Here is a 14272-nt window from a genome sequence, read left to right as displayed (position 1 = left end):
CTGAACAGCTGTTCATAGGAGGGTCACACTCACCCTGAACAGCTGTTCATAGGAGGGTCACACTCACCCTGAACAGCTGTTCATAGGAGGGTCACACTCACCCTGAACAGCTGTTCATAGGAGGCTCACACTCACCCTGAACAGCTGTTCATAGGAGGGTCACACTCACCCTGAACAGCTGTTCAGAGGAGGGTCACACTCACCCTGAACAGCTGTTCAGAGGAGGGTCACACTCACCCTGAACAGCTGTTCATAGGAGGGTCACACTCACCCTGAACAGCTGTTCATAGGAGGGTCACACTCACCCTGAACAGCTGCTGATAGGAGGGTCACACTCACCCTGAACAGCTGCTGATAGGAGGGTCACACTCACCCTGAACAGCTGCTCATAGGAGGGTCACACTCACCCTGAACAGCTGTTCATAGGAGGGTCACACTCACCCTGAACAGCTGCTCATAGGAGGGTCACACTCACCCTGAAAAGCTGCTGATAGGAGGGTCACACTCACCCTGAAAAGCTGCTCACAGGAGGGACTAGGGCCCCTCAAAGAAGGGCCATAGGAGGGTCAAAGAAGGCGTTCAACAGCATGAAATGTAAATATGTTTTTAATCAACACATCTCAAATATAACAACAAATATATAGTTATATAAGATAACAGCATTGTTGTTTTGGGCACATTTCTATTTTAGTTTTAGTCAGTCTTTGGAATAAAACATTTGGCGGGCCTTGATGCGGTCGTAATGACTGTTTTTACACAAAATAGCCGCTCTACAAGCTCACGCTGCGACACACTGGACAACACTGGACAGCTTCTCAAAGTCTTTGTCTCTCAGGGCACGACTCAGGTGGAGAGAAGTGGATTGGGTGGATGTTTATCGGAGGTGCCGTGCCCCGTCGCGGTCCATTTGGTTCCATTTGAACCATCTGGATGTGTGTGTGTGCGTGTGTGTGTGTGCGTGTGTGCGTGTGTGTGTGTGTGTGTGTGTGTGTGTGTGCGTGTGCGTGTGTGTGTGCGCGTGTGTGTGCGTGTGTGTGTGCGCGTGTGTGTGCATGTTTCCTTTTATAGAATAGAAAAGCCAAAAACGAATCTTAAGAAAATAAGAGGGTCTCGACCCACAGGTTGAGAACCACTGTGCTACTTTTACATGTCAACGACCCCAGATGACCCTAACGGTGACCCCAGATGACCCTAACCGTGACCTCAGATCACCCTAACGGTGACCCCAGATGACCCTAACGTGACCCCAGATGACCCTAACGGCGACCCCAGATGACCCTAACGGTGACCCCAGATGATCCTAACGGTGACCTCAGATGACCCCAACAGTGACTCCATGGAAACCAAAACATATTGATTATGTAAACACCCCCCCCACCACACCTGGTCCTGATTATTACATTATAATACAACACACTGTCTGTCTGTCCTCACAGCCTGTCTGTCTGTCCTCACAGCCTGTCTGTCTGTCCTCACAGCCTGTCTGTCTGTCCTCACAGCCTGTCTGTCTGTCCTCACAGCCTGTCTGTCTGTCCTCACAGCCTGTCTGTCCTCACAGCCTGTCTGTCTGTCCTCACAGCCTGTCTGTCCTCACAGCCTGTCTGTCCTCACAGCCTGTCTGTCCTCACAGCCTGTCTGTCTGTCCTCACAGCCTGTCTGTCCTCACACAGAGACACAGAGGAGTCAGTGCTAACATTGAACCCAGCGTAGAGCGGTTGAGTGAAGGTGGTCTGGAAGGTGTACAGGTGAGTCAGAGTGTCCTCTAACACTCTGTAGAAGGACAGAGTCCCAGCGGGACGGTCCAGATATACGGCTACTCTGTTGGAGCCAGAGGCACGGATAGGAAGGGCAGTATCCTTACTATTGTGTCTGACAGAGTAAAGGCCACTATGCTGAGCATCACCACAGTACAGACTCCAGGACCGTTCATTCCATCCAAGCCCACAGTCCAGACCGGCTCCTTTCCTACTGATGTCTCCGTCAGTCACTCCTATCACAACCCGTCCACTGAACTGTACCTCACTGTAGCAGCGTTCATCTAGACTCTCTGAACTCAGGACCTGAGCCCGTCCATCAAACCTGTCAGGATGGTCAGGATATGAATGACGCTGACCATCCTGATTGGTCACCTTCCTGTTGTTCTCAGACAGAGAGAGGTCACAGTGTGCTGTGTCTGTGTCCAGAGTGAGACGCTGGAAATCTGATGAGAAAACAACACAGTACACATTAAATACATCCTTCACTGAATGATACGTGCACGGAGCACGACCACACACACGCACGCACGCACGCACGCACGCACGCACACACGCACACACGCGCGCGCACGCACGCGCACGCGCACACACACACACACACACACACACACACTTCAATAGCCAACGTATAAAATATGGATGAAGTGTTTAACCCATTTTTGGGCGGGAACCCCTTTTGGTGTTAGCATCATGTTATGCTTTAGCCATTGAAAAATAGCAGATCTACAAGCTCGTGGCGCGCTACGAGCTTGTAGGTCTGCTATTTTTGAAAAATCGAAGAACGACCCACGATCCACGGACCCCCTGGAACCCTCCACGGACCCCTGGAACCCTCCACGGACCCCCTGGAACCGTCCACAGACCCCCTGGAACCCTCCACAGACCCCTGGAACCGTCCACAGACCCCCTGGAACCGTCCACAGACCCCCTGGAACCCCCCACGGACCCCCTGGAACCGTCCACAGACCCCCTGGAACCCTCCACAGACCCCCTGGAACCCTCCACAGACCCCCTGGAACCCTAACCCTAACCCAAGGACCCCCTGGAACCCCCCACGGACGCCCTGGAACCCCCCACGGACCCCCTGGAACCCCCCACAGACCCCTGGAACCGTCCACAGACCCCCTGGAACCGTCCACAGACCCCTGGAACCGTCCACAGACCCCCTGGAACCCCCCACGGACCCCCTGGAACCGTCCACAGACCCCCTGGAACCCTCCACAGACCCCCTGGAACCCTCCACAGACCCCCTGGAACCCTAACCCAAGGACCCCCTGGAACCCCCCACAGACCCCCTGGAACCGTCCACAGACCCCCTGGAACCCTCCACGGACCCCCTGGAACCCACCACAGACCCCCTGGAACCCCCCACGGACCCCCTGGAACCCCCCACAGACCCCCTGGAACCCCCCACGGACCCCCTGGAACCCCCCACGGACCCCTAACCCTAACCCACGGACCCCCTGGAAACCTAACCCTAACCCACGGACCCCTGGAACCCTCCACGGACCCCTGGAACCGTCCACAGACCCCCTGGAACCCCCCACGGACCCCCTGGAACCGTCCACAGACCCCCTGGAACCCTCCACAGACCCCCTGGAACCCTCCACAGACCCCCTGGAACCCTAACCCTAACCCAAGGACCCCCTGGAACCCCCCACAGACCCCCTGGAACCCTCCACAGACCCCCTGGAACCCTCCACAGACCCCCTGGAACCCTCCACAGACCCCCTGGAACCCCCCACAGACCCCCTGGAACCCTCCACAGACTCCTGGAACCCCCCACAGACCCCCTGGAACCCTCCACGGACCCCTGGAACCCCCCACGGACCCCCTGGAACCCCCCACAGACCCCCTGGAACCCTCCACAGACCCCCTGGAACCGTCCACGGACCCCTGGAACCCCCCACCGACCCCTGGAACCCCACAAAGACCCCCTGTAACCGCCCAAGGACCCCCTGGAACCCTCCACAGACCCCCTGGAACCCTCCACAGACCCCTGGAACCCTCCAAGGACACACACACACACACGCACAGTATCAGATGTACAAGCTCAAAGCGTGGCACGCAGTGATGCGCTGTGAGCTTGTAGATCTGCTATTTTTAAATAGCCAACGTATAAAACATGGATAAAGTGTTTAACCCATTTTGGGCGGGAACCCATTTTGGTGTTAGCATCATGTTATGCTTTAGCCATTGAAAAATAGCAGATCTACAAGCTCATAGCGCGCCACCGAGTGGCGCGCTATGAGCTTGTAGATCTGCTATTTTTGAAAAATCGAAGAACGACCCACGACCCACGGACCCCCTGGAACCCTCCACGGAACCCTGGAACCCTCCACGGACCCCCTGGAACCGTCCACGGACCCCCTGGAACCGTCCACAGACCCCCTGGAACCCTCCACAGACCCCTGGAACCCTCCACAGACCCCTGGAACCGTCCACGGACCCCCTGGAACCCCCCACGGACCCCCTGGAACCCTCCACGGACCCCCTGGAACCCCCCCACAGACCCCCTGGAACCCCCCACAGACCCCCTGGAACCCTCCACAGACCCCCTGGAACCCCCCAAGGACCCCCTGGAACCCCCCACAGACCCCCTGGAACCCTCCACAGACCCCCTGGAACCGTCCAAAGACCCCTGGAACCGTCCACGGACCCCCTGGAACCGTCCACAGACCCCCTGGAACCCCCCACAGACCCCCCTGGAACCCTCCACAGACCCCCTGGAACCCTCCACAGACCCCCTGGAACCCTCCACAGACCCCCTGGAACCCCCCACAGACCCCCTGGAACCCTCCACAGACTCCTGGAACCCCCCACAGACCCCCTGGAACCCTCCACGGACCCCTGGAACCCCCCACGGACCCCCTGGAACCCCCCACAGACCCCCTGGAACCCTCCACAGACCCCCTGGAACCGTCCACGGACCCCTGGAACCCCCCACCGACCCCTGGAACCCCACAAAGACCCCCTGTAACCGCCCAAGGACCCCCTGGAACCCTCCACAGACCCCCTGGAACCCTCCACAGACCCCTGGAACCCTCCAAGGACACACACACACACACACACACACACAGTATCAGATGTACAAGCTCAAAGCGTGGCACGCAGTGATGCGCTGTGAGCTTGTAGATCTGCTATTTTTAAATAGCCAACGTATAAAACATGGATAAAGTGTTTAACCCATTTTGGGCGGGAACCCATTTTGGTGTTAGCATCATGTTATGCTTTAGCCATTGAAAAATAGCAGATCTACAAGCTCATAGCGCGCCACCGAGTGGCGCGCTATGAGCTTGTAGATCTGCTATTTTTGAAAAATCGAAGAACGACCCACGACCCACGGACCCCCTGGAACCCCCCACGGACCCCCTGGAACCCTCCAAGGACCCCCTGGAACCCCCCACAGACCCCCTGGAACCCCCCACAGACCCCCTGGAACCCCCCAAGGACCCCCTGGAACCCCCCACAGACCCCTGGAACCGTCCACGGACCCCCTGGAACCGTCCACAGACCCCCTGGAACCCCCCACAGACCCCCTGGAACCCTCCACGGACCCCCTGGAACCCCCTAAGGACCCCCTGGAACCGACAGACAGACAGACAGACAGACAGACAGACAGACAGACAGACAGACAGACAGACAGACAGACAGACAGACAGACAGACTCACAGCGTTGAGGTTTAGTCCAGTGTTCTCCTCCATGATTCACACTGTAGGAAGTAGAACAACAATGAATCAAGTCAAAACCTGCTGCTTAATGTCTCACATCGGCCTGTTTTAGTCCCACCAAATATTTACTAAACACATTTTGTCATCATTCTCCCACAGACTCTGTCCAAACATCACACACATTGGTACCATATCTCTGTGGTCATGTGATTAAGACTCTGTCCAAACATCACACACATTGGTACCATATCTCTGTGGTCATGTGATTAAGACTGTCCAAACATCACACACATTGGTACCATATCTCTGTGGTCATGTGATTAAGACTGTCCAAACATCACACACATTGGTACCATATCTCTGTGGTCATGTGATTAAGACTGTCCAAACATCACACACATTGGTACCATATCTCTGTGGTCATGTGATTAACACGTATCTCTCAGATTTGGATTAGATTGAGGAACAAAATGCTCTCTCTCTAGAACCATGGAACATAGACACTATCTACTGTATATTAATCTATGTTATAGAACCATGGAACATAGACACTATCTACTGTATATTAATCTATGTTATAGAACCATGGAACATAGACACTATCTACTGTATATTAATCTATGTTATAGAACCATGGAACATAGACACTATCTACTGTATATTAACCCATTCTGACCGGGCACCCATTTTGGTGTTAGCATCATGTTATGCTTTAGCTATTGAAAAATAGCAGATCTACAAGCTCTTAGCGCGCCACCGAGTGGCGCGCTAAGAGCTTGTAGGTCTGCTATTTTTGAAAAATCGAAGAGCGACTGACATTTTTAGAATCTGATCTCAGGTCAGAATGGGTTAATCAGACCAGTGTGTGTCCAGTGGAAAACCTCGTATGAATCTGATCTCAGGTCAAAATGGGTTAATCTATGTTATAGAACCATGGAACATAGACACTATCTACTGTATATTAATCTATGTTATAGAACCATGGAACATAGACACTATCTACTGTATATTAATCTATGTTATAGAACCATGGAACATAGACACTATCTACTGTATATTAATCTATGTTATAGAACCATGGAACATAGACACTATCTACTGTATATTAATCTATGTTATAGAACCATGGAACATAGACACTATCTACTGTATATTCATCTATGTTATAGAACCATGGAACATAGACACTATCTACTGTATATTAATCTATGTTATAGAACCATGGAACATAGACACTATCTACTGTATATTAATCTATGTTATAGAACCATGGAACATAGACACTATCTACTGTATATTAATCTATGTTATAGAACCATGGAACATAGACACTATCTACTGTATATTAATCTATGTTATAGAACCATGGAACATAGACACTATCTACTGTATATTAATCTATGTTACAGAACCATGGAACATAGACACTATCTACTGTATATTAAATCTCTGCTAGAATGAACCATGGATCATATGGTAATATGATATGATAATATGGGAAACTGCATTTATAAAGCGCTTTACATTACAATGTAGTTCACATTCACCCACCGATGGCAGAGGAAAACATGCATGCTCATCGGGAGCTGTTAGGGGTTCAGAGAGTCTTGCTCAAGGACACTTCGACATGTAGCAGCCAGGAGGAGCCGGGAATTTAACCTGGAACCTTTGACGGCCGCTCTACACAAGTCTACTCACTTGACAGTCTCCAGGGCAGCAGACAGCTTCTTCAGAGCAGAGTCTCCTAAGTGGCTGAAGTTCAAGTCCAGCTGTTTCAGCTGGGAGGAGGGGTTGGAGGTCACAGCTGAAGCCAGAGAAGAACAGCCTTCCTCTGTGACTCCACAGCCTGACAACCTGCAGAGAAATACACATTTAACAAAGTGCTGTATTGATGTTCAAGTAGAGATCCACACAGAGAGAACACACATTCTTTACCCCAGGATCTGCAGTCCACACTGTGGACTCTTCAGTAACGCAGAGAGCTGGAGCAGTTGTGATTCCTGCAGGCAGATGAAACTGAGGTCCAATTCTTTCAGATGGAGAAGATTAGAGCTGAGAGCTGAGAGCAGAACTTCAAATCCTGTCTGTGTGAAGGTACAGCCAGCAAGTCTGTAATTACACATGAAATATCTGGACTGAATATCACAGTTTTGGAGTAAAGACCCCAAGAGATGGAAAGAGAAGGCAGGGATAATGTGAAGTAAATCATCATAATCTTAATCTTCCAACATAGGAATTGTGTGTGTGTGTGTGTGTGTGTGTGTGTGTGTGTGTGTGTGTGTGTGTGTGTGTGTGTGTGTGTGTGTGTGTGTGTGTGTGTGTGTGTGTGTGTGTGTGTGTGTGTGTGTGTGTGTGTGTGTGTGTGTGTGTGTGTGTGTGTGTGTGTGTGTGTGTGTGTGTGTGTGTGCGCGCGTGTGCCAACATGACTACTGTACATACTGTAATCACTGTACCCCATCAGTTCACATAATGATAATCCCCTAGCAGCCATGATGGATCACATATTGTAGTTACTGTACCGTAGCATTGATAATGATAATTCCCTAGCAGCCATGATGGATCACATATTGTAGTTACTGTACCGTAGCATTGATAATGATAATCCCCTAGCAGCCATGATGGATCACATATTGTAGTTACTGTACCGTAGCATTGATAATGATAATCCCCTAGCAGCCATGATGGATCACATATTGTAGTTACTGTACCGTAGCATTGATAATGATAATCCCCTAGCAGCCATGATGGATCACATATTGTAGTTACTGTACCGTAGCATTGTGATGTGAGAGTGTGAACTAGACAACACAAACTCTGACCATATTATTATTCTAATCAGTGGGATACCATGATGTCAACTTTATTAACACTCTTATTATTAAGAATCAAACTATAAATAATAAAACAGAACTATTAATAATAATGTGACCTCAGTATCTCCAGATGACAGTTTGGACTCTTCAATGCAGCAGTGAGCAGGTCCATGGATGGATCCGTTATGTCATTATAACTGATGTCCAATTCTCTCAGATGTGAAGGATTAGAGCTGAGAGCTGAAGCCACAATCTCATATTCTGCCTTTTCGAGTTGACAGCCAACAAGTCTGTAAATGTAGATGATGTAAAATCAGTGATCATCAACACAGATTAGATCAAATTCATGTTCAATGAAATTAACTATAAAGTGTAATGTAAATGTACCAATGTCTAGTTGGTCAGATATTGACAGGTCATATAAGAACAGGTCATATAAGAACAGTCTAGTTGGTCAGATATTGACAGGTCATATAAGAACAGTCTAGTTGGTCAGATATTGACAGGTCATATAAGAACAGTCTAGTTGGTCAGATATTGACAGGTCATATAAGAACAGTCTAGGATGGTCAGATATTGACAGGTCATATAAGAACAGTCTAGTTGGTCAGATATTGACAGGTCATATAAGAACAGTAAAGTTGGTCAGATATTGACAGGTCATATAAGAACAGTCTAGATGGTCAGATATTGACAGGTCATATAAGAACAGTCTAGTTGGTCAGATATTGACAGGTCAGATAAGAACAGTCTAGTTGGTCAGATATTGACAGGTCATATAAGAACAGTCTAGGATGGTCAGATATTGACAGGTCAGATAAGAACAGTCTAGGATGGTCAGATATTGACAGGTCATATAAGAACAGTCTAGGATGGTCAGATATTGACAGGTCATATAAGAACAGTCTAGTTGGTCAGATATTGATAGGTCATATAAGAACAGTCTAGTTGGTCAGATATTGACAGGTCATATAAGAACAGTCTAGTTGGTCAGATATATACAGTTTTCTGAAAAAGCTGTGTTTCTATGTCAGTCGTTCTTCGATAAAAATAATATTTTTCAATAGCAGATAAAGCATAACATAATGCTAACACCAAAAGGGGTTTCCCGCCCAAAATGGTTTAATACTACAGTGTGTAACTTGCATTGATTGATCTATGAATGTTCTCTTTTTTTTTTTTTTTTTGTTCTCTGTGAGTGTCAGTCAGTTCCATTTAGGCAAAACACACACACACACACACACACACACACACTTTGAGACCCGATTATTATTATAGTAATTAGGTGTGATGGTAGATTGATTCTAACAGGTTTTCTATCCACATGACTACTAACCGAGCCTTTCTGCTGTTCCTCACAGCTGGGAGTAGTCTGAATCTCGACTGCCATTGTGCTGCTGCTGGCACCTTGTATTGGTGCAGGTCAAACTCCTCCAGAACCTCCTCTGACGTCAGCAGAATGAAGGCCAGAGCTGAACACTGGCTCTCAGACAGTTCTGTCTTTGATCTGTCCGCTGACTTCAGGTACTGTTGGATCTCCTGATGTACTGAGAGGTCGTTCATCTCCATCAGACAGTGGAAGATGTTGATGAATCTGTCAGGAGAGAGACTCTCATCTTCCATTTTCATCTCCTTCAGGTTGTTGATGACTCTCTGGATGCTCTCTGGACTGTTCTCTGTGTGACCCAGCAGGCCTCCTAACAGACTCTGGTTGGACTCCAGCGAGAGGCCATGAAGGAAGCGGACAAAGAGGTCCAGGTGGCCGTTCTTACTCTTCAGGGCTTTTTCGCTGGCTCTCTGCAGGAAGTCCTCCAAGGAACTGACATCATCTCCCAGGAATGTCTTCAGTACCTTCATGTTCTTCTGTGTGTCTTCTTCTTCTCCTCCTCCTCCTCCTCCTCCTCCTCCTCCTCCTCCTCCTCCTCCTCCTCCCATACTCTTCAGGGATTCTTCAATGGCTCTCTGCAGGAAGACGTCGTCTTCGTCTTCTCCTCCTCCTCCTCCTCCTCCTCCTCCTCCTTCCATACTCATCAGGGATTCTGCGATGGCTCTCTGCAGGAAGACGTCGTCTTCTCCTCCTCCTCCTCCTCCTCCTCCTCCTCCCAGGGATGTCTTCAGTACCTTCATGTTCTTCTGTGTGAAACAGTGCATCAGGTAGACTGCAGCCAGGAACTCCTGGATGCTCAGATGAACAAAGCTGTAGATCTTTCTCTGAGATTGAACGGTCTCTTCTTTGAAGACCTCTGTGCACACTCCCGAGTACAGCGCGGCGTGGTTCACATCGAGACCACACTCTTCCAGGTCTTCTTGGTAGAACGTGACGCTGCCTTTCTTCAGATGTACAAACGCCAGCAGGCACAGCTGCAGAAGAACATCCCTGTCAGTCTCATCATACTTTGTCATCATCCTTTTTATCATGAGCGATATGAAGTGGCTGTACATCCCGGTCAGGTTCTTGGGCATCTGTCCTCTCTTGCCTGTCTTCACCAGGTCCTCCACAACGGTAGCGGTCATCCAACAGAAGACTGGGATGTGACACATGATGTGGATGCTCTTGGATGTCTTCACGTGTGAGATGATGGTGCTGGCCAGCTCCTCATCATCACTGAACATCTTCCTGAAGAACTCCTCCTTCTGGGGCTCTGTGAACCCTCGTATTTCTGTCACCATGTCAACGCATTCAGGAGGGATCTGATTGGCTGCTGCAGGTCTGGTGGTTATCCAGAAGAGAGCCGAGGGGAGCAGATTCCCCTTGAAGAGGTTCGTCAGCAGCAGGCCCACCGATGATGTCACCGTGACATCAGAGACGACGTCATTGTTGTCGAAGGCGTCAGAATCGACGTCAACGTTCTGGAATTTCAGCGGAAACCTGCTTTCATCGAGACCATCGAAGATGAAGCCAACTTTCCAGGCAGCGAGCTGCTCTGCTGTGAGCTTCTCTAACGTTGGATGGAAAACATGGATCAGTGAGAGAAGACTGTGCTGCTTATCTCGGACCAAGTTCAGCTCCCGGAATGCGAAGAGAACCAGGAGATCTATATCTTGGTTCTCCAAACCTCTCGCCCAGTCCAGAGCGAACTTACGCACGGAGAATGTCTTTCCGATGCCAGCGATGCCATTGGTCAGAACTCTGCTGCTGGGTGTGTCTCTGCCAGGGAGGACGGTCTTAAAGATGGAACGGCACTTGATTAGGACGTCATAGAGGGTCTTCATGCTGGAGGCGGTCTCAAGCTGCCACACCTCATGTTGCTGATTAACCCCTTCACTCACTCCCGCTGATAGGTGGAGGTCTGTGTAGATGTTGGAGAGGGAGGGATGTTCAGTGACGAATGTCACATGTTCAAGACCGTCCAAAGTGACCCTATAGACCTTTAAATACCCCGGCAGACGGACATCTGATATGAGGAGACAATTAATACATGTTAAACATTATGCTTCATTTACAACTTTACATTGAACAATCCATAGCATTAAAACTACAAAGTAAACTAAAAGTAAAACAAATGAGAAAATTGGCTAAAATAAACAACATTGGATCGTTTTTTTTGTCTAAATGTATGTGTTTATCGTCAGTATTTGTATTTGGACAATGAGACAGGAATACAACGAGTATATTTAATCTGATGAGTCTGCTGCTATTTAAACATTTCATTCATTGAAATAAAAATTTGGTGTAAAATGTGTCCAGTCTTACTGTGTCCAGGTGTGGTTCGACTGAATGTCTTCTGTCCAGGTGTGTTTCTGAATGTCTTCTGTCCAGGTGTGTTTCTGAATGTCTCTCTGTGGAGATGAAGACAATAGAATATATACATATAGATGAAGACAATAGAATATATACATATAGATACATATAGATGAAGATAATAGAATATATACATATAGATGAAGACAATAGAATATATACATATAGATGAAGACAATAGAATATATACATATAGATACATATGTATCCAACAGTTAATTGGCGGTGGCAACACTGCTAGTGAGTCTCTCGGCCGATCTGATAAACCTTTTCCTGCTGAAGCTAAAAGTAATTCTAATGGCAGTGGTAATTTGCGTGAGCCAGACAACAAGGTGTGCAATTACTGTCATAAACGGGGCCATTGGAAGTCTGAATGTTTTAGGTTGAATGGAAACCCCAGGACTCATAATTTTGCAGGACATTCGCAACCAAAAGGGGCTGGCGCAGCCGCTCCACGTCCGGTGTCCACTTGTGCTACACCAAATTGCGGCCCAAATAGGGACACGTCAGTTGCAGCACTGGAATCTTACCGCCCGTTCATCATGAAAGGCTCTGTGGCTTTGCTGCAAAATGGAAAAGAAGTGCCAGTAACTATTTTGAGGGACACAGGTGCTTTTGACTCATTTATTCAGGCTGGTGTTCTCCCTTTAACTCAGGATTCTGACACGGGTGACAAGGTGCCTATCCGTGGCATAGATATGAATATTCTGTGGGTTCCCTTGCATAACGTTTTGCTCAAATGTGAATTATTCCAGGGGGAAGCGAAGCTTGCTGTGCGCCCAGCGCTGCCGATCCCAGGGGTGACGGTGATTCTGGGAAACGACCTGGTTGGTGCTCGGGTGTGGGCAACAGTTCCTCCACCGGCAGTGGTGACGTCTATTCCTTTGCTAACTGGGGGGATGGATAAAAGTGAACGTGACTTTCCGGAGGTTTTCTCAGCATGTGCGGTGACACGTGCAATGGCTAAGTTAAAGGGGAACTCTGAGGCAAAAGAATCAGTTAAGTCTAAGTCTGTATCAGATGCATACACTGTTTGTATGCATCTGACTGCGCACAGTGCTGTGTGTGTGTGTGTGTAATAAAGACGGTGTGTATGCATCTGACTGCGCACAGTGCTGTGTGTGTGTAATAAAGACGGTGTGTATGCATCTGACTGCGCACAGTGTGTGTGTGTGTGTGTGTGTGTGTAATAAAGACTGTGTGTATGCATCTGACTGCGCACAGTGCTGTGTGTGTGTAATAAAGACTGTGTGTATGCATCTGACTGCGCACAGTGCTGTGTGTGTGTGTGTAATAAAGACTGTGTGTATGCATCTGACTGCGCACAGTGTGTGTGTGTGTGTGTGTAATAAAGACTGTGTGTATGCATCTGACTGCGCACAGTGCTGTGTGTGTGTGTGTGTAATAAAGACTGTGTGTATGCATCCGACTGCGCACAGTGTGTGCAGTGTGCTTTGTAGTGTGCACAGCGTGTTATACTCATAGACTGTAAAAAATATGGACAAAGCGTTCCGCGGGTCTAACATGAACGTAAAATGAAGCCTGTCAGTCCTTGCAATGGAAGTCGCCATCTTTCTAGATCCGTTTGGGCCCAGCTGGCCATTGGCTGGCCCAGACAACGAGGCGGGACTTCCCCCCTTCTTCTCCGTTGGTTTTTATTTTGACTCGAGTGGGAGGGGAATCCCTATCATAGACTGTAACGGCAGCCACGCCCCTCAGAACATACACGACTTTATGCTCATTTTTTAAATTAATGGGACCATAATTTTCCAAAAAGAATATTATGACATTAGAAATGAGACTTTAAACTAGTGACTAGTCTAGGTGAAGTTGGGCCCAAATACATGGACTTCTATGGGGCTATGGGTTTTTCTGGGTCCAATGACAGCGCCACAACAGGCCATTATATGAACTTTCATTTCCTTAGTGGCTTCACAAAATATCTGTCTGACTGCCCCCCTGGTTATACTATAGCTATATTTATTAATCAACGTAGTTACTGAACATGTGAGGGTACTATACCCTAGGGGACACGGGGAGAACATGTGAGGGTACTATACCCTAGGGGACACGGGGAGAACATGTGAGGGTACTATACCCTAGGGGACACGGGGAGAACATGTGAGGGTACTATACCCTAGGGGACACGGGGAGAACATGTGAGGGTACTATACCCTAGGGGACACGGGGAGAACATGTGAGGGTACTATACCCTAGTAGTTACTGAACATGTGAGGGTACTATACCCTAGGGGACACGGGGAGAACATGTGAGGGTACTATACCCTA

General features: G+C 48.7%; 1 protein-coding gene across 1 annotated transcript in view; it reads right to left on the bottom strand.

The window, feature by feature from the left end:
* Positions 1 to 1406: 1406 nt before the first annotated feature.
* The window catches only part of LOC308310791 (NACHT, LRR and PYD domains-containing protein 3-like), a 29981-nt gene continuing 17115 nt past the window's right edge, over positions 1407 to 14272 (bottom strand). Inside the window, exons 9-16 of the mRNA XM_080757223.1 lie at positions 11937 to 12022; positions 10364 to 11637; positions 9579 to 10093; positions 8359 to 8532; positions 7365 to 7538; positions 7128 to 7283; positions 5430 to 5470; positions 1407 to 2200 (exon numbers count right to left, since the gene is read on the bottom strand). Coding sequence (XP_080613349.1) covers positions 1608 to 2200; positions 5430 to 5470; positions 7128 to 7283; positions 7365 to 7538; positions 8359 to 8532; positions 9579 to 10093; positions 10364 to 11637; positions 11937 to 12022 — 3013 coding nt within the window. The 3' untranslated portion in view covers positions 1407 to 1607. The remainder of the gene's footprint in view (positions 2201 to 5429; positions 5471 to 7127; positions 7284 to 7364; positions 7539 to 8358; positions 8533 to 9578; positions 10094 to 10363; positions 11638 to 11936; positions 12023 to 14272) is intronic.

The sequence above is a fragment of the Protomyctophum bolini genome (assembly GCF_963924005.1).
Source record: "Protomyctophum bolini genome assembly, chromosome: 23".
Lineage (NCBI taxonomy): Eukaryota > Metazoa > Chordata > Actinopteri > Myctophiformes > Myctophidae > Protomyctophum > Protomyctophum bolini.
This window is presented reverse-complemented; position numbering and strand designations above follow the sequence as displayed.